General features: G+C 40.9%; 1 protein-coding gene across 3 annotated transcripts in view; it reads right to left on the minus strand.

Annotated features, from left to right (window-relative positions):
- NIBAN1 (niban apoptosis regulator 1) overlaps positions 1-26,553 on the minus strand; it is a 212,785-nt gene that overhangs the window by 147,937 nt on the left and 38,295 nt on the right. Inside the window, exons 1-2 of one of the 3 annotated variants that reach the window (XM_025430084.3) lie at positions 5,997-6,121; positions 5,504-5,615 (exon numbers count right to left, since the gene is read on the minus strand). The exons of 1 other annotated variant lie outside the window; for it this stretch is intronic. In XM_025430084.3, coding sequence (XP_025285869.3) covers positions 5,504-5,516 — 13 coding nt within the window. In that variant the 5' untranslated portion in view covers positions 5,517-5,615; positions 5,997-6,121. Of the gene's footprint in view, positions 1-5,503; positions 5,616-5,996; positions 6,337-26,553 lie in introns of those variants that run through there. One more of the 3 variants, XM_025430083.3, reaches the window with a different exon arrangement.

The following is a 26,553-nucleotide window of genomic DNA, read 5'->3' on the forward strand; positions in this document are numbered from 1 at the left end:
GAGACCAGATCTTGATTCAGTCTGACTCTATGAGAGGTTCATCAAGACATGAACTGGAACCCAGGAGGGAAGGTCACTGTTTCTTCCATAAGCATAGGGGAAAATGTTATTTGTCTCAGTCTAGTATGTCTTTATTTTTGATAATCCTAAGAAACTCTCAATTCACACTAAATTCCCAAAGTCTTGGTTTCCATTTACAAAGACTATTGCCACTAGAAATTACCAATGGGCAATAGGTTTCCTCATCAGAAACTCCTGCTACCTTCATCAGTGGTTTGGCCTGCTTACTGGCATTATTTTTAATCAAAATATAATGTGATCAATATACATTTGTGCATTATTTACACTGGGTCCTCTCCTTCTTTCTCTCATCCCTCCTATTCCTACCCAGGGGCTCCAATTCCTCACTTCCCAGGAGAATGCATTCATTTCTATTAATTAAGAACAAAAACAGACACTAATGGCCTCATCTTTACCCACTTCCTATTTTCTTTTAATCAGTTTTTAAAAATATTTTATCTATTTATTCATGAGAAACACACAGAAAGAGAGAGAGAGAGGCAGAGACACAGGCAGAGGGAAAAGCAGGCTCCATACGGGGAGCCTGATGCGGGACTTGATCCCAGGACCCCGGGATCATGCCCTGAGCCAAAGGCAGACACTCAACTACTGACCCACCCAGGTGTCCCTGATCAATTTTTCTTAAAGGGGACTCAGTATGGCAGCTCTTAGTGTGCTGGTTATGACACTTTGGGGCACAAGTACAGAAGGTAATTGTATTAGAATAGGATTTGTGTGTGGATAATAGTAACACAGATAACACTGGCTTAAATAAGAGAACTTTATTCTTCTCTTATTAAGTAAGCTCATGCTGATATGGAGGTTCTACTACGTGAGGTCTTCAGGAACCTAAGCTCCTTCTGTCCACTTACTTCACTCTGCATGAACTCCATCTTTTTTTTTTTTTTTAAGATTTTATTTATTTATTCATGAGAGACACAGAGACACAGGCAGAGAGAGAAGCAGGCTCCATGCAGGGAGCCCGACGTGGGACCCGATCCCAGTTCGCCGGGATCACACCCCAGGCTGCAGGCAGCGCTAAACTGCTGCGCCACCAGGGCTGCCCTGCATGAACTCCATCTTAAAAGCACATGTCAGGAATGCCTGGGTGGCTCAGTCAGTGAAGCATCTAACTCTTGATTTTAGCTCAGGTAATGAGATCTCAGGGTCGTGCGATCAAGGCTTACATCAGGCTCCATACTGGGCGTGGAACCTGCCTAATATTCTCTCTCTGCCCCTCTGTCTGTCCTCCCCCAACTCACACATATACTCTAAAAAACAAAAACAAAAACAAAACAAAACAAAAAAAACAAAGAACAAAACTTTTTTAAAAGCAGGGAAGAATGATATTGAGGGGTAACGGGTAACTAGCACTCTCTACCACCCCACTGAAAGAGGACTTAGTATATTACACAACATGAGTACCCCAGGTAGGAGGATAGGCAGGTGATTAGCAAGGTGTGCCAGGGCTCCAGCTTCTCTTCTCTGACGTTGGCCAAGCAGTGCTCCAAAGTTGGCTATGTCTTTGAGCTAGCTGCCTCCTTACTCAGTAGTTCCAGGCATCACATTCAGATGCCACAAAATCCAAAAAAAGAAGGGGAAGAAGAATATGTCTCTACCCTTTGTCTCTTTTCTTTAAAAAGGGAAGAAAACTTTCTTAGGAGCAGTTAGCAAACTTCTCTTCAAGCCTCACTGGCCAGAATAAATCACAACCCCATGCCTTGTATAATCGCCAGCAGGGAGAACACACCACCATGATAGGCATAGACCAATCAGCAGACACCCCTCAAAGGCCATACGTGGGGTGAGCTTCTCCGAATCATAGGACTTACACAGAGTATTTTCTTTTTTTTTTTTTTTCCACAGAGTATTTTCAATACTGAAATAAAATTGGGGTTCTGTTTGAAAGAGGAATGGGGAGAGGAAGTTGAGTTGACACCCAACTGTGCCTACCACACTTCATATCCTAACTTCCCATTACAATAAACTGTCATTTCTAGCCAGAGAAATTGTACTCTCACATCACTTCGTCATAATAATCCTTATAAATCCTTATAAATCAGATCAATTCTTATGTCCATCCCCTACCTACAAATTCTGACTAAAGAATAAACCAACATGTGTAATAATACACATCTAGATTAAGTGGACTGCAAACATGTACAGTTTGCAGTCAATACCTATCTTCCATTCACCTTGTCCATGGAGATGTGTCACTCCAGATACTGTTATCAGCATAAATTTCATAGACAGCCACCTAAGTTAACCCTTACAGTATAAATATGAGAAAATCTCCCTAAGAGAAATACACGTTGGGGTTTTTTTTAAAGACTATATTTATTTATTCATGAGAGACAAGAGAGAGGCAGAGACATAGAGGGAGAAGCAAGCAAGCAGGGACCCCGATGTGAGACTCGATCCCCAGACTGGGGATCACACCTTGAGCCAAAGGCAGATGCTCAACCGCTGAGCCACCCAGGCGTCCCAACACTTTTTTTTTTTTTTTTTAAGATTTTATTTATTTATTCACAAGAGACCTAGGCAGAGAGAGAAACAGGTTCCATGCAGGGAGCTCGATGCGGGACTCGATCCCTGGACTCCGGGATCATGCCCTCGGCGTGAAGACAGGCACTCAACCACTGAGCCACCCAGGCGTCCCAATACATGTTGTTTTTAAGCTGAAACTCCTTTCCTACTTTATAATCATCAGATCACTGACAAGCATTTCATTGGAAGCCACCAGGCCCTCACAGGAAAAGTCTGACAAAAGTATGCAATAATAAATCTAGAAAAAGACTGTTTTCCTGCTACTTGCTGTTCCTGGGCCTAGAGGAGTCCACCAGCCCCCACCAGATCTGTGAATGCCACCATTCTCAGTTGTAGCTCTGATTTCCCAGTACTTTTCTGACATTCCACAGGACTTCTGTAGGGCAGTTGTCAGGTTCATTTTTCTTTTGATTCATTATGAACAACCCAATGGCAATTTTAAAGATTTATCTTTATTTATTTATGATAGAGAGAGAGAGAGAGGCAGAGACACAGGCAGAGGGAGAAGCAGGCTCCATGCCGGGAGCCTGACGCGGGACTTGATCCCGGGACTCCAGGATCACGCCCTGGGCCAAAGGCAGGCGCGAAACCACTGAACCACCCAGGGATCCCCCGCAATGGCAATTTTAAAAAGGTAAGACAATTCTTGCTCAAACAGGAAGACATGGTATGTTTTAAAACTAGAGTTGACCTGTTTGCATAGCGAAGTTTAGAAAGTAAAAGAAAACATGGCATATAGAGAAAAGTACCCTAAATTGGTCACCAATGACTGGATTATATGAGCTTTCCTTCTCATTAAAAAAAAGACCCTTTTAAGTCAGTGCTAAAAGCATCACTGAAGGTTAACAGATGACACTGTTCATTTGATTAGAAGGAGGTCTTACTATTATTTATGAGTTGAAACATCTTGATCAAGTGAAGTCACTGAAATTTTCTAGAAGCAATACTAAAAATGTATTCTGTGGTAAGAAACATGAGTGTGGGAGTAATTTTCAAAGCATCTTTAGAAATGAAGTAACTCCTTAATACTTCTGATATCCTTTTACCCGGAAATTTACTAAATCCTAAAAAATAATGTATTTTTGAAACAGCCATGTGACGAACATCCCTATTAATACAAGTTTTGATGCACACAAACTAAACTGCAGCTGTTAAATGATTTGTCTAAAAGTAAAAGCTGATTCAGACTCATTAGCATGCCAGAAGTACAGCTGCTTTAACACATACAAGATTAAGCCAACAAAACTCACTCCAAATATACTGACTAGTTATTCTCCATATGTTAGCAAAGTTTATCAAGCTTGAAGGAAAGTTCTTGAATCAGCTCTAGGAGCTTTCAAATCTCTAACAGTTTACTGGCAGCCACTTTATGAGAAACAGGTCATAAAATTGTATCTAAACTTTACTGTCATATTTTCAATTGTTCTGTTTACAATTAGATCAGAACTTGAGAAGATGCATGGGCTAAATGATGGGCAAAGTGGAGAAGACAGGATGATTTTTTTTTTTTTTCAGGGATCTGGGGCTTCAAAACCATCAGGAAATCACAGCCCCATGACCTTCATGTGCTCATGCAGTAACAATTCAGAACGCCATGCATTTTTCCAATGCTCTTTTCTCTTTTGGCAAGACTAGTATTCTCAAATGAGGCAACGTCTCAGTTTCTCTGGAGGTATTCTAACTTTAACTCTTCTCTTCCCTCTGCCTCTACATACCTTGAAAGTGCTCTCCCAAAGAATAAGAAGATAAAAATTGAACAAGACTTGTGGATGTAATGACTGTTATCCAATCTGCAATAGTTTTATTCATTCAGAGCATATCCGTTACAAGTCTTTCCTGTGCACTAGCCATCTCATACTTTCGTATGTACAATCATTTAATTTCCCAATAAAATAAAAGCTAACATATTTTCTCTTCACATGAATACAGTGCTTGCAGCAGCAGCAACAACTGTCATGACCATGAAGTCTTCAAAAACATGAATCCCTTACATTGCTGGACTTTCAATTATTACCGTAGATGGCCACGATTCAACGTTAGGTGTTTTTAAGCTTCGTGGTGAAATAAAGTCTTCTAAAATAAATGGCATAACCATACTTTGCAAATAACTGAATGCAAACCCCTTCTGACTATGTCCTACTACAGTTTTTTCCGTTCCTTACAACGAGCACATAGCCAAATTTGTAAGACTCAAGGCGGCCTTAGTTTAGCTGTGTTGCTAATATAAATAAGTCATCCATCTTTCTCCCATTTTAAATAAACGACAGCAAAAGAATACCTGTCCAAGTTTTATCCCCTGACAATGGGTTGTTGATGATCCTCTACCTCCAGAAGCACCAGAGCAGGAGGAAGAATCTGGAAAGTCAATTATGTTGCTCTCAAGTGCCCTGATTTGATATCCTTTGAAAATGGTTTTAAACTGAAAACAAATATGGAATAAGGACACTAAATAAATGCTTTCCTTGTAGGAAAGGTTCAGGGACCAGAAAGAGAAGAACCTAAACAGGATGAACTTAACCATTTCTTTACAGAATTGGGGTAAAACTTAGAGCTCAATACGTAGTTTAGAAGGTATTTCTAAAAATAGAAAATTACCAAATTCGTAAGATAACCCAATGTTAGGTAGTGGTTGCGGACAAGGTTGCCAGGGAGGAAGGGACCAGGGCCAAGTACACCCAGGAGATAGAGTCATGATTTTCTGCAGTTTCAATTCAGTTTGTTGGGTTTTTTTTTTTTTTTTTTTTTTCTTCCTGCCTGTAGTGAGTCACCGTATCTCTGGAAGTCTCCCCAAATGAGTTTGTCTCCATCTATAACTTTAGCAACTGTTAACGGAATACGCCAATGTTCCTCTTTTGCCTTGCCCCCATCTCCGGGAAGGGAAAAGGAACCGTACAACCTGGGAGCTTCATGACACGGTCCTTTCTGCTTCTGATGAAATCATCCCACAAGCCATCCGAAAGTTCCAGTGAAGCTCTGGCCGACGCGTCGTTTTGCAAAACCAGGCCAACCTTACCGGCAGGGAAATTCTGCTTTAGAGGCCGGGAATCCCCCGGGAAGTCTCCAGCAACCAGGGATATCCCCGCGGCTCCCCTCGAGGCAGGTCCAGGGAGAGCTCGGAACGGAGGGAGCGCGAGGCGACCCCGGGCCCGCACCTGCCGCGACCCCGAGGGTCCCGCGCCCCCTCCCCGCCGCCTGCACCTGCCTCCCGCGGGCGCGCGGCCGCACCTCCCCGAGCATCCCCGGCCCGGGCCCCGGCGGCGGCGGAGGAAGGGGGCCCCGCGGTCCCCGCGCCCGCAGGTGGCCGCCGCAGGTGGAAGCGCCCGCGCGACGCGCCCCCGGGGGCCGGGTGGGCGCGGCGGTGCGGGCCCGGGCGGGAAGCCCCCGCGTACCTCGGATGTAGGTGCACTTGCCCTCGTCCAGCAGGCTGGAGGCCGAGCCGCCCATGGCGGCGGTGCGGGCGGTGCCCCCCGGCGGCGCCGACAGCTCCCGAGGTCGCGGCCACGGCGCACCCCGCTCTGCAGTTAGAGGAGAAACTTCCTCCGCGAGGCGCCGCCTTCTGGGGCGCCTCCTCCAGGCCCGCGCCCTCTGAGGATCTGTGGGCCGGCCCGGGGGCTGTCTTCCCGCCCTCGCTCCCCTGGGGAGCTCGGGGGCGGGGGCGGGGTGTCCAGCCTGGAAAGACCCGCTCCTGCCGTCGCCTTGCCGGCCTTTGCGGCTCCTCCCCGCCGGTCACGGGCAGCCGAGAAACACCTTCGGCTAGGTGGACAATTCCCCTAGGGACTGCCAACCTCTGGGAGCTGGAACCTTCCCCACTGACGAGCCACGAGGTGGAATTCAGGACCCCGCTGCTTTGCACGCCCTCGGGGATAAGCAACGGCCGTCCTCAAGAACCGCCTAAGAAGTTGTTAGAAATGCAAAAAAATTGCAGCCCCCGCACCCCCTCTGTGACCCGTCTACACACGCGTACGTGCGCACCTGCGCGCACACACCCTGCACCCCAATTAGAAACTCCAGGAGTGGGGCCCAGCAATCTGAGTTTTCACAGGCACGATGCCTGCTGAAGTTTGAGAACCGACAGTAAACTGTACCTTCCCGTAGCTAGAAAGATGGGCCAAGGAGGGGGTGGGGAAATGAAGGGGGCGGGGGGGGGGGGGGGGAGAAAAACAGGAAAAACCTAAGCCTGGGTCCTGCAATATGTTCTCAGTCCTGAAACTTCTGAAGACCCCATCAAAGTCTGTTCTTGCACCTTTAGATACAGTCCTCCCCCTTGACAAACTGAAAATAGTTCATTAGAAAGGGCATCTATGGGACGCCTGAGCGCCTGCCTTTGGCTCAGGGTGAGATCCTGGAGTCCCCGGATCGACTCCCACATTGGGCTCCCTGCATGGAGCCTGCTTCTCCCTCTGCCTGTGTCTCTGCCTCTCTCTCTGTGTGTCTCTCATGAATAAATAAGTAAAATCTTAAAAAAAAAGAAGAAGAAAGAAATAAAAAGAAAGAAAAGAAAGAAAAAGAAAGAAAAGAAAGAAAGAAGAAAGAAAAGAAAGAAAGAAAGAAAGAAAGAAGAAAGAAAGAAGAAAGAAAGAAAGAAGAAAGAAGAAAGAAAGAAAGAAAGAAAGAAAGAAAGAAAGAGGCATCTATTCTTTTTCCCACAACTACTATTTAGCTTGGCAACCTCTCCCAAATAACACTCAACTGGGGCAGGAGGGTCACCATGCATTTCTTCCTATTCTTAGTAATCAGATTTTTAGTGATTCCTATTGACTTAACCTCCAAGGTCACATGGTCTGTACACACAAGAACAAGGCCTGAAGAGGACTTGGAAGGCTTTGCCCTCAAAAGTTAATTAACTAGCATTCTAACACCAAGATTTCTCATACCTCACACCCAATCTCTCTCACCCTACACTTTAATCTGTCAATAAGTCCTCTCCATTCTGCTTTCAAAATATATCCAATACCTACCCATTTTTCACCCCTTCCTCTGCTATCACCCTCAACATTTCTCACCTGAAGGATTACAACAGACTCCTAACTGGTCCTCTTCCTTCAGAGAAAAAGCCCCAGTCCCTCACTGACACTGGGTCACCACTCTCCCTCCTCCTTCCAGCCCCACTGGCCTTTTTTGCTTTTCTAGGACATACCTTTGCATATGCTCCCACTTCACCTAGATGCTCTTCCCTCAGATAACCACGTGATGCACTCTCCAAGTCTCTCATTTCATTCAAACCTCTTAAATACTAACACCTTAAAAGAGGCTTTTTTGGATCCTCTGTTTAAATACCAGCCCTCATCTCTGTCCCACTCCTAACCCTTCATTCTTTCTTTTTTAAAGATTTTATTTATTTATTCATGAGAGACATACAGGAGAGGCAGAGACATAGGCAGAGGGAGAAGCAGGCTCCATGCAGGGAACCCAAGGCACGACTCGACCCCAGGACCCTGGGATCATGACCTGAGCCAAAGACAAATGCTCAACCGCTGAGCCACCCAGGTGCCTCACCCTTCATTATTTCTATTCATATCACTCAGCATCATCTGATGTTTCTTTATCTGTCCCCACTGAAATAGAAACTCCTTAAGGCTGGGGGTTTTCTTTGTTGATTTTTTCATTTTCTTTTTTTCTTTAAGGGCAGAGATTTTGCTCATTATGTTCTCTGATATATCTCAAATGCCTAGAAGAGCATCTGGCACATAGGTGCTCAATAAATAACTACTGAATAAGTGAATGGATGAAATATAAATGATAGGATCTGGACTCAATGAAAGCTGTGATTCTCGATGAATAAAGAGCATTTCCAGGTGACAACTCAGTGATTTAAGTCTTGAATGTTTGACTCTTTTCTCAATATTCTAGTTAGTTAGCCCTCAGAATTAAGTATACCTTGGGGTGCATGGGTGGCTCAGTCAGTTAAGTGTTTCACTCTTGATTTTGGCTCAGGTCATGATCTCGGGATCCTGGAATGGAGCCTGGGATGAGGTTCAGTGCTCAGCGTGGAGTCTGTTTCTCCCTCTCCCTTTGCTCCCTACGCCCTTGTGCTCTCTCTCAAACAAATAAAAAAAAAAAAAAATCTTTTTTAAAAAAGAAGTATATCTTCTCATAGTAGTTAATACCATTCATTATATAAATTGCAAAGATTGTCCCTCAGAATGCTGGTATTTTTATCGAAGAAAACTAATTGGGATCTTCTGCCAGAGGATAGTTTTGGCTTGTCACCTCATTTGTGAACAATCTGAGAAAAGACTGATTATTCTTATCTCTCATTCTTTGCTCATTTGTAGCACTCACAGATGAAGCAAGGTACAAGAAAGGATCTGTATGTGTGCAGTATAAACAAGGTTTGTAACCACAGTTTTAGCTTCAAATCTTAACCTGATAAATTAGTAGCCATGTGACCTGGTCAGATTGCTTAACTCGCTTGTTTGCAAGTCTCGTGGTCTGTTAAATGGAGTTGGTAACACTCACCTCATATGCTGTTGTCAAAATTACATTTTATCAGGTCTGTGAAACACAACATATTCCCAGGAACACAGTAAGCATTCAGTAAACGGAAGTGCAGACTGTTATGATGGGTGACAAGAGTGGTCAAGGAAGCAATTTTCTAGCGAAAGTGGAATTTTAATTAGACCTTGAAAATCACTGATACTACATTAAGAAAGAACTTCTTCCATTTTTTCTCCAAACAAATAAAGCACTGTTTCCCCAACTGGTTTACAGGAAAAAAATACAGAATTCCATTACTTTAGTCATAGTATTTAATATTTGCAAATCCTATGTGGGCAACATTTTATTAATCACACACTAAAAATGAGTCTCCAAGCAATTCAATAACTTTATGAAGCAGATTCAACTTCATATGATTCAAATCAGCGAGTTTAGAAAATTTCCTATGCAATGTTAGTTTTTGTATGTTATCAATGTATTTTGTATTAAAATGCTCTTAAGACCACTCCTTTCAGGGGGTGGTTCAGATGGATTCAGTGTGTTCAACTCTTGAGTTCACTTCAGGTGATGATTTTAGGGTTGTGAGATCGAGCTCTGCATGGAGCTCAGTGCTGAGCGTAGAGTCTGCTTAAGATTCTCCTCCCTCTCCCTCTGCACTGCACCCCCATGCACCCTGACTCTCTCTCTCTGTCTCTCTTAAAAAAAGAAAACACTGCTTATTTCAGGTAAAATGATTACCTTTTAAAATATATTAAATGAGATATAATTCACATACTATAAAATTCACCTATTTAAATTAGCCTTTTTAGAGGAGCAAATTAGATTAATAGACGTTCAGTGCCAGTACCTTTAAAATGTGTATGTGTCTTGGGATTCTCTTACTGTCATAGAACTATGAAACCCTTGTTTGTTGTATTCTCATTTGAGTTAGTGACATCTGTCTATTTGGCTACTTAACTGCCTGCAGAGCAGGGACAATCTCAAACTTCTTTGCACTTCCCCAAGTAGCTTGTACTGCTGTGTAATATAGGAGTAGGAGCTCCGTAATTACTTGATTGTATAATAAGTACACACGGTAGGGTATACCAGTCATCCAATTTAATCTTCACAAAAACAGACTGAAGTAGGCACTGTTATTTTTTAAAATTTTTAAAAAGATTTTATTTATTTATTCATGAGAGACACAGAGAGAAAGGCAGAGACCCAGGCAGAGAGGGAAGCAGGCTCCCCATGGGGACCCCAGGCACCCCGTAGGCACTGTTATTATCACCATTTTCAAGATGAGAAAATCAAGGTGAAGAGATTTAAGCAATTTGGGATGCCTGGGTGGCTCTGCAATTGAGCATTTGCCTTTGGCTCAGGGCGTGATCCTGGAGTCTCAGGATTGAGTCCCACATCCAGCTCCCTGCATGGAGCCTGCTTCTCCTTCTGCCTATGTCTTTGCCTCTCTCTCTCTCTGTGTATCTCATGAATAAATAAATAAAATCTTTAAAAAAAAAAGAAATGTAAGCAATTAAAAAAAAGATTTATTTATTTATTCATGAGAGAGAGAGGGACCCTGATGTGGGACTCCATCCCCAGACCTGGGATCATGCCCTGAGCCGAAGGCAGACACTCAACTGCTGAGCCACCCAGGGGTCCCAAATTTAAGCAATTTAACTAAGGTCATTCACCTGTCCCTTGGTTTATCCCAGAGTACATCCTCTTAACCACAGATGTTACTACTTTTATATTAAATCTTGCCTTTATTTACATAAATAATTGAGGTTTTACTATAAAAATTTAGAAACTATTGACAAACAAAAAGAAAAAGGGGGGATCATCCAGATCCCAATATCAATATTTGTATTTTGATTGATTGATTTTTTTTTGAGAGAGAGAGAGAAAGTACACGTGAGAGAGAGGAGGGGGAGAGACAAAGGGAGAAAGAGAATCTTAAGCAGGCTCAGTGCTCAGTGCCAAGCCCCATGAGGGGTTCTATCTTATGACTCTGAGATCATGACATGAGCAGAAGTCAGGAGTCCAATGCTTAGTTAGCGGTGTTTGAGTGGCTCAGTCACTTAAGTGTCTGCCTTTGGCTCAGGTCATGATCGCAGGGTCCTGGGATTGAGTCCCTCATTGGGCTCCCTAATCAGGAGGGAGCCTGCTTCTCTCTCTTCTCTGCTATTCCCCAACTTGTGCTCTCTGGCTCTCTCTCTCTGTTGAATAAATAAAATCTTAAAAAAAAAAAAAAAAAGGTCTAGCACCTAACCAACTGAGCCACCCAGGCACCCCAACATCAATATCTTTAGATAATCCCAATCTTCAGTTTGGTATCAATTCTTACAAATTTATATACAATTATATGTGCGATCATAATTATATAAAAATTTATAGTTATTTAGTTACCAAAATAAAATGATGTGTTTTATATATTCTGTAATCTCTATTGTAATTTTTCATTTGGAATATTTCCATTTAAATAAATATCTAGATTAAGTCAATGATAGTTCATTGTATAAATGTAATCTAAATCACCTATCTACCAGCAATGTATGCATGCTTGTTTCCCTATTCCTCAGTCACACTGGACATTTTCATATCTTTTTTAAAAATTATTGTCATTATTTTCATTCTTCATTTTAATAGTTGGCAATTTAGGAGTTAAAATAAGTAACATATTCTGTGGTTTAATTTTGAAATCCTTAAAGAGAAAGATTCATTATTTTTCCATGGGCTCGTGGGCTATACCTGTTTCTTTGTGAATAGGTTGTTCTTATATTTTTCTGTTTTTCCATTGGTTTTAAAGAGCTTTATATATACTAAAGACATTAAAAAATAAAAAAAATAAAGACATTGACCCAGTTACTCTAACATACATTGCAAATTAAACACATTTTGCTTATTAAAATGTATTTCCTTATGTTCTTTACTTAGTAGTCTTCTTTGAAGATTGGCTAACTATATATAAATTGTAAAATCATTTGTATTTGTCTCTGGCACCCTCCCATCTTCCCTTAATACTCCCTTCTCTTTGTATAGTTCCTAAAGAATGTCTAATTTTATCAACAATCTCTCTTATAAACTGTTGTAGCTTAACTATTGAAAATCATTTTATGAACTTTTTTTTTAAAGATTTTATTTATTCATGAGAGACACAGAGAGAGAGGCGGAGACATAGGCAGAGGGAGAAGCAGGCTCCACACAGGGAGCCTGATGCGGGACTTGATCCCGGGACTCCAGGATCACACCCTGGGCTGAAGGCAGGCACCAAACCACTGAGATACCCAGGGATCCCCAATTTATGAATTAAAAAAAAATAAGTTCCTTCACTCACTACCAAGATTGTTGCAATAACCTGATATGTTCTGTTTATCTCAGGGGTATAAGTTTTAGAAGTTTTAGAAGTTCCAGTTGTCATTCTTATACTGACTTGTCTCATAATTTGGGAAAATAACTCAAATTTTCTAAAACTTATATTCCTTATCTTTAAAACGAGTGTCTGTGAAGATTTAATGTGATCATATATGTAATGTACTTAATACATATTAATATTCCTAGCACATATTTAGCATTCTCTAAATGAAGCTAGCAATGACAAAAATAAATAATAAGTAATAAAAATGTTTTATTAACTTTTTTTTAACATATCAGTATTAATTCATTTTATTCTCATTCTTATTATAGTACCTTTATTTTATGATCGGCAAATCACTTTCCAGGAGACAGGGTACTAAGACCAATTTTGAAAAGGAAAAATTGTACCTATTATATTTTAACTGTACTTTTCAAAGACATAAAAAGCTGTTTCATAATACAAACTATAGAAAACTAAGCTGGATAAAATCTTTTCTAGAGAGAATATGTACAAGATGGAATCCAACTTTTGCTCATAAATGACTCGTGAGGGAAAGTTTCAGGAGCTTCTGTGTGAAATTTTTATTGGAAAAGACAGATTTTTTTTCTTTTTTTAATGGAGAAACATTGCCTTTCTTCAATATGCTCTTCCTGGATGCCTGGGTGGCTCAGTGGTTGAGCATCTGCCTTCAGTTTAGGGCGTGATCCTGGATTCCTGAGATTGAGTCCTACACCGCGCTGCCTGCATGGAGCCTCTTCTCCCTCTGCCTATGTCTCTGCCTTTCTCTCTCTGTGTCTCTCATGAATAAATAAATAAGTCTTATAAAAATATATGCTCTTCCTTTTTTAACTGAAATACAATTAACATACAATGTTACATTAATTTCAGGTCTATAACATTGATTTGGCAATTCTATTTATTCATTACTCAATGTTCTCTGTAAGTGTAATCACCATCCATCACCACACAACATTATTATTATATTATCAACTATATTCCCTATGCTATACTTATTATCTGTCATTTATTTATTTTAGAACTGGAAGTTTGTACCTCTTAATTTCCTTTATCTATTTCTTTACCCCCCACCCACCTCCTCTCTGGCAACCACCAATTTGTTCTATTTAAGTATTTGTTTTTGCTTGTTTGCTTGCTTTTGTTTTTTAAATTCCACATATAAGTGAAATCATGTGGCATTTGTCTTTCTCTGATTTTTTTTAAGATTTTATTTATTTATTAATGAGAGAGAGAGAGAGAGAGGCAGAGACACAGGCAGAGTCTGTGAGATAAGCAGGCTCCATGCAGGGAGCCTGATGTGAGACTCGATCTCAGGTCTCCAGGATCAGGCCCTGGGCCGCAGGTGGTGCTAAACCACTGAGCCACCCGGGCTGCCCTCTCTGTCTGATTTATTTCATTTAGCATAACACCTCTAGGTCTACCCATGTTATCACAAATGGCAAGATCTTGTTCTTTTTATGGCTCAGTAATATTCCATCATATATACATACCATATCTTTTTTATCCATTTATCTATCATCTATCCATTCATCTATCAATGGATACTAGGGTTGCTTCCATAATTTTGCTATTATAAATAATGCTACAATAAACAGAGGCATGCATATCTCCTTTGGAGTTAGTGTTTTCGTTTTCTTTGGGCAAATATTCAGTAGAATTTTGGATTATATGGTATTTCAATTTTTAATTTTTTGAGGAACCTCTATACTGTTTCCTACAGTGGCTGCACCAAATTACATTTCCACGAACTGTGCGTGAGAGTTCCCTTTTGTCTGTCTACATCCTCACCAACACTCACTATTTCTTGTCTTTTTTGAAAAAGATTTTATTTATTTGAGAGAGAGAGAGAGTGAGTATGAGCTGGGGGAGGGGCAGAAGGGCAAGCAGACTTACTGCTGAGCAGGGAACCTGAAGTGGGGCTCCAACCCAGGACCCTGAGATCATGACCTGAGCTAAAGTCAAATGCGTAACCGACTAAGCCACCCAGGCACTCTTATTTCTTGTGCTTTTGATTTGCATTTCCCTCATGCTGGGTAATGCTGAATACCTTTTCATGTGTCCTTTGGCCATCTGTATATCTTCCTTGGAAAATGTCTATTCAGATCCTGTGACCATTTTTTAATGTTTTTTTTTGTGTGTGTGTTGAGTTGTATAAATTTTTAAACATATTTTAGACATTAACCCTTATCAAATAAATCATTTGCAAATATCTTCTCTCATTCATAGGTTGCTTTTGTTGTTGTTGTTGATTCCTTCCTTATTGGCTTCCTTTGCTATGCAAAAGCTTTTTATTTTGGTTATTTTGGTGGAGTCCCAATAGCTTATTTTTGCTTTTGTTTCCCTTGCCTGAAGAGACACAGCCATAAATATGTTACTAAGGCCCATGTCCAAGACATTATTGCCTATGTTTTCTTTAGGAGTATATGGTTTCAGGTCTCACATTTAGGTCTCTAATCCATTTTGAGTTTATTTTTGTATAGGTGCAAGAAAGTGGTCTAGTTTCCTTCTTTTGCATCTATCTGTCCAGTTTTCCCAATAACCACTTATTGAAAAGACTGTAATTTCCTCCATTGTATATCTCTTATTCCTGTGTTGTAGATTAATTGACCATGTAAGTGTGGATCAATGTGCTTTTCAAATATGAATCATCACAATTTTTATATGGATCTCTAGCATTGCATAGAATTTTAGGCACAGAGTAGAAGTACAAGTATTTTAACAGAAACTAACAAAGGCCTAGAACTAAGGATGACAAAGTTTGGAACCAAAAGGGCATTTAGATGTGTAAGCATCAATCTTCAAATGTGACAAAGACCAGGCCAGCACAGTTGCCCTTGTATAAGCAATAACCCATTATTGCCATAGATAAGCAGATTCTACTGGTTCTGAAGGCAAGGCTCTAAACTATCTTGTACTTGGGCATGGTTAGTTTAGTACCCACGCACAAAGGGAAGAGTGCCACCTACTGGACCAGCTGTGATACTCCGTGCAGGGTTGAGGCTACTTGGCAATGAGGAAAATGACACACTGGTCCAAATCAAATTCTTATGCTTGCACTTAAATTAGTTTAACAGTCATTTGGTATTATTCATCTGTTTCTTCCAAGGATATTATGCTCAGCTGACAAATGAATTGCTTTTCCATAACAGAATTCTCCTGTTGAATTTATTTTGGGGGCTAACTCTATTATTTTACTATACAAGCTTAGACTTATTGCTTATAACACACATTTTGACATTAGTTATAATCCATTTTGTAAAGCACAGTCTTTTGGTTATTTTCTCTCAGAAGTCACAATTCACTCTTTTCTCTATACAGCAAGTCACCAACACACAAAGTCTTAGAGTTAGGAACATAGTTGCAAAAAGTAATATTTCAGGGTTCTGACTTCTAGTCTGGTGTGCTGGAAAGGAGAGATGGAAGGAAGAATTGCCAAGGAACCCCAAGGGAATGCAGGAACAAGGACCGGTCCATGAAAGTAAGGAGGGATATTACATCATGGACATTGTTTGGAATTTCTGTACATAGTTTTATTGCTTTTCTGTTCTCTACAGACAATGTACCCCTTATTACCTGAACCAAGGGCAGACCACTCCCACAGCGCTCCCTGATATACCCCCAAATATTTGCACTCACAAATAGTATGGGTAGTAGGGCAGAGATGTCCAGATTTATATGCCTTGTGTATGGAAAAAATACATAATGGTTTATTATATCTGATTAAAACTGTCTTCATCCATACTACCTTAAATTCCTTCTTATTTTGACACTGACCCAATTATTAGTTCATTTAGGTTACAGATGATAAAACTACCGTGTTAAATACTTTAAGGTGAATCCATTTAATCAGATTACATTCTTTTAAAATTTAGCTAACATCAGCTCCCTGCAGGAATAGCAGTTTTTAAAGAGAAAGAGTACTCTAGGAGCATGAGGGCCTTTAAAATACATTGGTTAGTCTGTTTCCAAACTGGGCCAATCAGGCTCCTTGCCCAGGATTGCTCTATTGTAATGACTGAAAAAGACTGTTTATTTCCCCTACCCTTGATAAACTGGCAGGCTATTAATCCTGAGCTGCTAGCAGACATTAGTCCACCAGAATGAAAACCCCTGATTAAAAGAAAATAATTCTCAGACGACACTGCATTCATTGAGTCCTGGCTTGCCCAGTTCCATGAAATAATAAATCCTCCCCATTTTTGTTTGTTAAACAAGTTTGAATTGGATTTCTGTCTTCCTTCCCAACCAAAACCATTTTGACCAACATAAGACCTTAAATAGAGTGCTTATATGCAAGATTAAAATGTTCTATAACTATATGATCTATATCCATTTATATAATTGATTAAAGTAACTATAAGTAGACATTACTTTCTATAAGTGATTTGTACTGTATGCCAACAAATGGCAGCACAATATATAACAATTTACTTTTCTTAGTCATTTTTTATTCTCAGTAGTCAGTTTTGAAAGTGATTTATTTTCATTCTAGACATTTGATTAATGATTGGCCCTACATATACACTAATTCCAATTCAGATTTTAAAATTAGCTGTCTCAATTTTTGACATGAGATTAACAGTCCTTCTGCACATCATGACCTGAATATATTTATGAATAGTCCCTTATTACTCTCATTTTATTCATTTTTTTAAAAAAATTAATTCATAAAATTCAAAATTTTAGTTCAAGGCATGCTGTAATTAAATTAGGAAGCATGACAGAGTTTGGATTAGAACTAAATCAGATTGGCAGAAATTCTTCAGCCTTAATAGCTTTGTTTTACATTGTGCTATTAAAGTTATAGCCACATAAATTAACACTTAATCCTAGAATTCCTGGAAATCAACTACTGGAAGAATGATAAGAACTTTGAGGAAGCTCAGGATAAACCAAGCAATACTGAGAAAGTGAAGTACCAGTAGAAAACCAGCCAGAGGACAAGGGCAGCAAAACCTTTTTGGGTTTTCTATGTTTTATTGGTTTGTTGAGACTGATGCAGTATAATTTTGATGACTATGACTTGGCCTTCAATGGCTACAATGGTGCCAGGCTGTGGTCAGCATTCAATAAAGGCTTGTTGAGTGAATGAATACCTACAATAGATACAAATCTTTGATGCAGTAAGATTTTTCCTGTAATTGCTGTAAGTTATAAGACAAAGTCATTGTGGACTGAGCCAGAAGGAATTTCAGTGTCCTATTTTTTTTAAGTGTCCTCATCATAATATTGAAGGAACTAAAATCAGAAGAGGTCAAATGACTGCCCAAAACAGAGATGGGGGTAGTAAATCAGTCAACAAACATTATGGAGCACTTACTACTAGGTAAATGTTTGGCATTGTTTCAGATAATGGACTTATAGCAGAGCAAGGCAACCGAAGTCTCTGACTTCAAAAGAGTCACTCACTATTTTGGGGCACCTGGATGGCTCAGGAGGTTAAGATCCAGCTCTTGGTTTCAGCTCAGGTTATGATCTCAGGGTTGTGAGATTGAGCCCCAAGTTGGGCTCTGTGCTGAGCCTGGAGTCTGCTTAGGATTCTCTCTCCCTCTCCTTCTGTCCTTCCCACTTGCCCTTCCCCCCCAGTCCTGCTCTCTCTCTTTCAAAAAAAAAAAAAGAACTTATATTCCAGTGGGGAGAGATGATTAACATGTCAATGAATAAATGTGAATAAATAACTTCAGATCCTGATAAATGATGCTATGAAAACACTAATATAGAATATTGTGGTGGAGAACAATAGAGAGTGGGAAGAGACACAACTGATTTAGTAGATTGTATGGAAAAAATACACAATGACTGACTGATTTTTAAAGAGAGAGGCAGAAACATAGGCAGAGGGAGAAGCAGGCTCTCTAAGAACTCTCATGTGAGCTGAGCCTTGAGTCATGAGGACACATCCATGCAAATGTATGAAGGAAGAATATTCCAAGTGCCAGGCCCAAGGTCCTGAGACAGGGACAAGCTTGGTGTGCTTGATGGGGGAAGAATCAGCCACAGTGTTTCAACTGGAAGGAAAGGGGAGAAAATGGACAGAGATGAGGTTAGGGGTACAGGAAAAGGAGTTGGGTTTTATTGCAGAGGGTGATGAGACACCATATAAAAGGTTTTAAGGAGAGGAGTAAAAAAACCTAATTTTCTCTGTAAACAAATCAAGTCAAGCTGTTACGTGGAGAAAGGACCAGGGTGGGAATGAGAGGAGGCTGTGAGCTCCTTGGAAGGCTGTCCTGGTAATCCAGGCTTGATGGCAGTCACTTGGACTAGGGTATAGCAGTGGACAGGGGAGCATGTTTTATATGTACCTGCAAGACTTGCTAATGTTTTTTTTTTTTTTAAGATTTTATTTATTTAGTCATGAGAGATACACAGAGAGAGGCAGAGACATAAGCAGAGGGAGAAGCATGTGCTCTCTGGTGGGGGCTGATGCGGGACTTGATCCCAGGACCCCGGGATCATGACCTGAGCTGAAGGCAGATGCTCCACCACTGAGCCACCTAGGTGCCCCACGACTTGCTACTAAAGGGGAATGTGGGCAGTTAGGAAATGAACATGCCATTTACAGTGATGGGGAAGATTTTAGGAAGAATGAATTGAAAGTTTGGGGAAAGGAGTAGTTCTGCTTTGGACATTTTAAGTTTGACTTTCTCTTTTTACATAGGCTCTATGCCTCGTGTGGGGCTTGAACTCATGACCCCAAGACCAAGAGTCACAAGCTCTACCAACTGAGCCAGCCAAAGTGCCCCAGTTTGACGTTTTCATTAAACACTGAAGTGACGAATAGGTGAAAATTAAAGCCATGGTGCTAGGGGAAGGTGGAAGTCTTCTCTAAGACAGAAGTGGGGCCAGAGCCTGGAGCACTGCAGGAGGTTTGCAGAAGGTGGAGCAGCGGGGAAAGGGGCTGAGAAAAAGCTACCAGGCAAGTCGGGAAAAATCAGAAGAGGTGGCTTCATGGGCATTTCTGCAGATCACCTTAGTAAGAACTGTATCTTATTGATATGGGGGTGGGATAATGGGAGGGATGAAAGCCTGGCTGGAGTACTGAAGTTAGAAAGGGAGGTAAGGACAAAAAAGTAGCAGAGCTTTCAGACATTTTTCCATGGAGATGGAATTGTGGCTGGAGGAGGATGGAAGGCCAAGAGACTGCAAATGGGAACGATCCAGTGAAGGGAAAGACTGTGGTGGTAGAGGAGGGCAGGGGAATAGCCATGTGGAAGGACTGGCCTGAGGCTTGGATAGAGCAGAGATCCTTCCTTTCTCGCTGTAACTCAAGGGAAAGATGGGTGCCCAGGTTCAGATGCAGGTGGACTGCAGGATTGGGTGAGGAGCTGAGGTGATTCTTGGCCATTTCCATCAGTATGTGTCCCATTCTCCCAAATCCTACTCCAGGGTATAACTGCACAGCCTCCATTAGACTTCTGAAAGATGTAATTCCTACTTGAATGGATATGCGGCATGAAGATACTCTGCAAACTTGCTCATCTAGGTGTAGTGGTACAAAAATGTCATTGTCTAAGTGGAATTCTTGTAGTACTGAGTTTGTTTTGAGCACAATGTAAAAAAGACCCAGTCCTCAGTTTTCAGTTTGAATAAAAGAATAGAGTTAACAAATTGAAAAAGTGGAAGGAACCTAGGTCCTTGAAATCACTGTTGAACACCTGAATTTTCCAATTCAGGAATGGCCCTACCCCAGATTTCTTTTATGTCAGTTAATAAATGTATCAATTGCTTGAGCTGTTTTGTTGGTTGTTGTCACTTAGAGCTGAAAGCATTTTAACTAGCATAGTATTTCATTGAGATACTTGGTAGCCATCTGGAAAAATAAAGCTCAAACTTTATACAAAAACAGATAAATCAAAATATAATTTAGAAAGTACTGACAACACTGTGCAATTCCTTCCCAAGCATGACACCAAATCTAGAGGCCCCACGTAGATGGGATAATTGTTGAATAAGCCATAACACTTTAAGACATGTTGCAATGTTTATATGGGGGGAAAAAAGGATTCACAACATGTACATGCTCCATATATCCTTTGGGAGGTTTTTTGTTTTATTTTTAAGAATTTTTATTTATTAGGTAAGAGAGAGTTGTGTGTGTGAGAGCAGGGGGAGGAGAGGGAAGAGGACAGGCAGAGGAAGAGGAAAGGAGGGACCAAGGGAGAAGCAAACTCCCCACTGAGCAGGGAGCCCAATGCAGGGCTTGATGCCAGGACCCTGAGATCATGACCTGAGCTGAATGCAGATGCTTAACCCAATAAGCTACCCAGGCACCCCATGCCCATATACTTTGTATAAGATTATAGCTCTATGTTCATTTGGTTTTGTTTTTAATTTCACCATAAAGTTTCTTAGATTTCTGATTCATTTTAAAGATGTTGATTTAATTATCAACAATGCAACATTAAAAAAAAAAACCAAGGTCATACAAGAGAAGATTGATAGATCCATAAATATACATTTTTAAAAGATTTTATTTATTTGTTCATGAGAGACACAGAGAGAGGCAGAGACATAGGCAGAGGAAGAAGCAGGCTCCATGCAGGGAGCCTGATGTGGGACTCAATCCCAGGACCATGGGATCACGCCCTGAGCCAAAGGCAGATGCTCAACCGCTGAGCCACCCAGGCATCCCGATAGATCCATAAATATTAAAAATTATTCATTAAGAAATATCACAAGTCGGTCAGCCCCAGTGGCCCAGTGGTTTAGCGCCACCTTCATCCCGGAGTGTGATCCGGGAGACCGGGGATCAAGTCCCGCGTCAGGCTCCCTGCGTGGAGCCTGCTTCTCCCTCTGCCTGTGTCTCTGCCTCTCTCTCTCTGTGTCTCTCATGAATAAATAAATAAAATCTTTTTAAAAAAGAAAGAAATATCACAAGTCAAAAGAAAAATGAAAAGTTGGGAAAATTTGCAGTTTGAACCTAGCAAAGAAGGTTCATTTTCTTAACACCCAGAGTTCCTTTAAGCCTATTAAAAACACCACCACCAAAATAGGAAATGATACAGGCTATGAATAGTGTGTGTTGACAAATAAATGGCTCTTAAATATATGAAAAGATGCTCAACTTACCCATAAAAAGAGAACTTCATGTTACAACTACACTGAGTTACTGTTTCTTGGATCGTGTCGTCTATTTCAGAAAACGTGGGAACAGAGCCTCTTCATGATTGCTGGCCAGAGTGCAAACTGATTGAACTGAAGAGTAATTTGACAATATCTATTAACATTATTAACTATTATCTATTAACTCCTTGAGGTAGCAATTCCACTTTAGGAATGCATCCTTTTTTTTAAATTTTTATTTATTTATGATAGTCACAGAGAGAGAGAGAGGCGCAGAGACACAGGCAGAGGGAGAAGCAGGCTCCACGCACCGGGAGCCTGACGTGGGATTCGATCCCGGGTCTCCAGGATCGCGCCCTGGGCCAAAGGCAGGCGCCAAACCGCTGCGCCACCCAGAGACCCCTAGGAATGCATCCTATTGAATTATTTGTATATGTGTAAAGAAACAGTTGTACAAGGTTACTCTTAGTAGCATTATTTGTAAAAACAGAAGGTCCAAAGATCAGGGGGCACCGGGTGGCTCAGCTGATTAAGCTCTGCCTTGAGCTGGGGTCATGATCGTGGGGTCCTGGGATGGAGCCTCATGTGGGCTCCTTGAACAGCAGGCATGCCTGCTTGTACCTCTCCCTCCCCTCTGTCCCTGCTCATGTGTGCTCTCTCTCTCTCTCCCCGTCTCTCAAATAAATAAAATATTTTTTAAAAAAGGTTCGAAAACCAGATAAAGGTCGATCAAAGGTGCAGTTAAATATTTTGGAGCAATAATAAAATCGAACACTATTGTAGTTGTAACAACAGCAAAAAGAATGAAAATTTCCTTTACAATCTGGGTGGCTAGTTGGCGCAATCAGAAGAGCATGCAACTCTTGATCTGCAGATGGTGAGTTTGAGCTCAACACTGAGCATAGAGCTTACTTAAAATCAATCAATTAATCAATCTAAAAGGAGAATTCCTTTAAATTCTGATATGGAAAAATCTTCATGATTCAGCATTAAGTTAAAAAAAAACACACAAGACACAGTATGTTTAGTATGCCACCATTTATATAAAAAGGTATGAATGAATATATCTACATACTTTGTATACACACAAAAATATCTGAAGAACATACAAGAAACTAGTAACACAGATTGCCAATGGCAGTAAGGTTGGGGACAGATAGGAAAAGAAAACAGACCTTTTACAATTTATACTTTCACCCATATGGGATTGTAAAGCATATACATGTATTACATATTTTTAAAAATTAATTTTTAAACGCTGCAGATTAGACTAAATCTTTGTTATTAAATACTCACAATTTGAAAAATACAAAAACATTTTTGTAAAAATAAATGGGAAAAAAATGAAATTCAGCCCAACATTGAAACTCTTATCCTACCAGTGACCTTAGGCAAGCTACTTCTCTGTGCCTCAATTTCCTTATGTCCCAAGATGGGGATCACAGAGTCATTGTGAGGACTGGAGGACAGAATGCTGGCACTACTTAGCACAGTGCTGGAAATCAAACTAAGTCCGTACTAAAGGTTGGCTAGCACTGTATCTATTCTGCTGTGGTTATCAAAGTAGTAGAGATTTTATTTAAAGATTTAAAGGATTTTGGATGACTGGGTGGCTCAGCGGTTGAGGGTCTGCTTTCAGTTCAGCGTGATCCTGGAGTCCTGGGATCAAGTCCCGCATTGGACTCCCTGCATGAAGCCTGCTTCTCCCTCTGCCTGTATCTCTGCCTCTCTCTCTTTCTGTGTGTCTCTCATGAATAAATAAATAAAATCTTTAAAAATAAAAATAAAGATTTAAAGGATTTTATTTATTTATTTATTTGAGAGAGAGAGAGGAGAGAGAGCAAGAGAATAAGAGTACAGGGGAGAGGGAGAGTAGGGGGGGACCCCAGGACCCTGGGATCATGACCTGAGACGAAGGCAGAGGCTTAACTGACTGAGCCACCCAGGTGACCCTAGTATGTTGATTTTTCTTAAGCTATAAAATATTATTTATTGGATATTTGCAGACATCATTATCCTTTCTACAATTAAATATGAAGTTATCAGTAGAACCCTAAATCTACCTCTTTGTGTTCTGTTTCTGTATGAGCAATCCTGGTCACTCTATCTTCTGTGAACCCCTAAAGAACAAGGTCACAATAAGTGATCAGTATTGTATTCCCATTAATTGTCAGGATGCCTGGAGCATGAAGGCATTCAGTAAAGGATTGTTGAATGGATGGATGGATGGATGGATGGATACACATGAACATGCATGAGAGAAAATGGCAGGAAAGTAATTCTCTTTCTGCTTCTGCAGCCTTGCAGAGCCAAAAGAGAAAGAACAAGATGCTGGGGGTTCATGGAAAGTTCAGAGACATGGGACACCTGGGTGGCTCAGGGGTTGAGCAGTTGCCTTCCGCTCGAGGCGTGATCCTGGAGTCCCAGGATTGGGGAGTCCCATGTCGGGCTCCCTGCATGGAGTCTGCTTCTCACTCTGCCTGGGGTCTCTACCTCTCTTTCTCTCTGTCTCTCATGAATAAATAAATAAAATCTTTTTTTTTTTTTTATTTTTTTTTTTTAAAGAAAGTTCAGAGACAAAGAAAGAGGGTTCTCTTATCCAGTTCATGGGCCATAGGAGTTGTTGCTCATGGGTTCTGGCTGGTTGCGGTTCTGAGAACTATTGTAGGATGCGTGAAGAAAAAATTTACTGTATGTCTACTTATATCAAGCATTATCCTGGACATTTTGAACATTATTTAATCCTCTCAACAATTACATGAGAAGATGGTATCTTCTAAAAGAGGTGCACATATTGTTCAACCATGGGAATTAGCAAATCCTAAAACATTGTATCTACAGCTCAATAGCCTGAATTCTGCCTAAATTCAAAATTAACTATCTCCCTCAACCAAGTGTTCTCACTAGGAAGCCAAATTGTAGGGTAAGGTAAAAATAATTAACACAGCAATGCCTCTATACATATTTCTAATCTATTTTTAAATAAAAATACCACACATTTCCCACTGTAGCTGCTTCAAAAAGGTCCTACAACATAATAGTCAGGAATCCCACTAGGATTTACCTTGGTAGACTTCTTTTTGATTTACAATCCAGAGCTTTTGTGGGAAAAGTTAGAGACACAATGAAGGAATACACTATTGCTTTTTGTCATCCTATGCTAATAAATATATCCAACAGAGTAGCTGTAATGGTTAAATTTTATGTGTCAATTTGGTTAGACTATGGTGTCCTGCTTTTTGGTCAAATGCTAGTCTAGATGTTGCTGTGAAGATTTTGTTATGTGATTAACACCCACAATCAAGTGATTTTATTTTATTTTATTTTTTTAAAGATTTTATTTATTCATGAGAGACACACACAAGAGAGAGAGGCAGAGACATAGGCAGAGGGAGCAGCAGCCTCCCTGTGGGGAGCCTGATGCAGCACTTGATCCCAGGACCCTGGGATCATGACCTGAGCCAAAGGCAGATGCTCAACCATTGAGTCACCCAGGTGCCCCTAATCAGCTGCCTTTAAGTAAAGGAAATTACTCTTCATAATGTGGGTGGGCTTTGGGGCACCTGGGTGGCTGAGTTGGTTAAGCTTCTGCCTTCTGCTCAGGTAGTGATCCTGGGGTCCGGGATTGAGTCCCTCATCTGGCTCCCTGCTCCACGGGTAGGTCTGCCTTTCCCTCTGCCTCTCTGTCTGTCTTCTCAAGAATAAATAAATAAAATCCTAAAGAAATTAATGTGGGTGAGCTTTATTGAAGGTCTTAACAGAAAAAATTAAAGACTTTTGGAAAGACTTCTGCTTCAAGATTATAACACAGAAACCCTTCCTAAGTTTCCAGCCTGCTGGCCTGCCCCATGAATTTCAGACCTACTGCCCCCACAATAGCATGAACTAATTCCTTAAAATAAATCTTTTCATATTTGTTTATATAGAGAGGATATTTATATAATATATATAAATCTTTAATCATTTGGATGAAGGGATATTCATAATGCTCATCCGTAAAATCTGAATGCTTTTTTGATCAGAAGTTGCACTATATATTTTAAGCTGTGCGGGTAAAAATATTAACATGGGGGCTGTGGCAACAGGATTTATAGTAGGAAATATATATTTGGACTTTGTTTCTGGCAGAGAGCTCCTAAAACCCTTAGAACGTCCTAAGTGGTGAGAATAAAGGTGCCTTTTGTTGCATTAATGAGTGGCTTGGGGAACGGTTGCCAGGGGTGCCAACTTTGTGTTTAGAAGTTTAGAATTTTCAGTTCCACCCTCATCCTTGACCCCCAACCTCCAGGAAGGGAGAGGTCAGTGATTTAACCGAACATGCCTATGTAACCAAGCCTCCCTTAAAACTCCAATGGAGGGGATCCCTGGATGGTTCAGCGGTTTAGCTCCTGCCTTTGACCTGGCACATGGTCCTAGAGTCCCAGGATCCAGTCCCACATCAGGCTCCCTGCATGGAGCCTGCTTCTCTCTCTGCCTGTGTCTCTGCCTCTCTCTCTCTCTCTCTTTCTTTGTCTCTCATGAATAAAATCTTAAAAAAAAAAAAAAACCCACCCCAATGGAGAGGGTTCAAAGAGCTTACCAGTTAGTGAACTTGTGGAAGTGCTGGGTGGAGGTGTTGGGAGAGTGGTGGGCTCAGGGAGGGCCTGGGAACTCCTCCTGCTTTCCCCATGCTTTGCCCTATTCATCTCTAACAAATTGATCAAACCCAAGGAAAGGGTTGTGGGAACCTTTGATTCATGTCCAACAGATCAGGAATACAGGTACCAATCTGAATTTGTGACCAGCTTCAGCAGTGGAGACTGGGGTGGGGCAGTCTTGGGACAGAGTTCTTAGCCTGTGGAATCTGATGCTATCACCAGGTAGACAGTGTCAGAATTCAGTTGAATTGTAGCACACCCTGCTGCTGTCCAGGTTACGTGAGGAGGCCCCTCCCCATATTGAAACTGGGTCCCACAACACTCTTCAGGGGCAATCGGAAACAATAGGCAGGTGTCCCAACTATTTGGGCACCTTGGTCTTATACACCCTACTTCACTCTACTTATTTCTTGTTTATTCACTCCTATTGTCTCTCCAGTCTTAGTACCTTTA

The sequence above is a fragment of the Canis lupus genome, chromosome 7, assembly GCF_003254725.2.
Source record: "Canis lupus dingo isolate Sandy chromosome 7, ASM325472v2, whole genome shotgun sequence".
Taxonomy (NCBI): domain Eukaryota; kingdom Metazoa; phylum Chordata; class Mammalia; order Carnivora; family Canidae; genus Canis; species Canis lupus.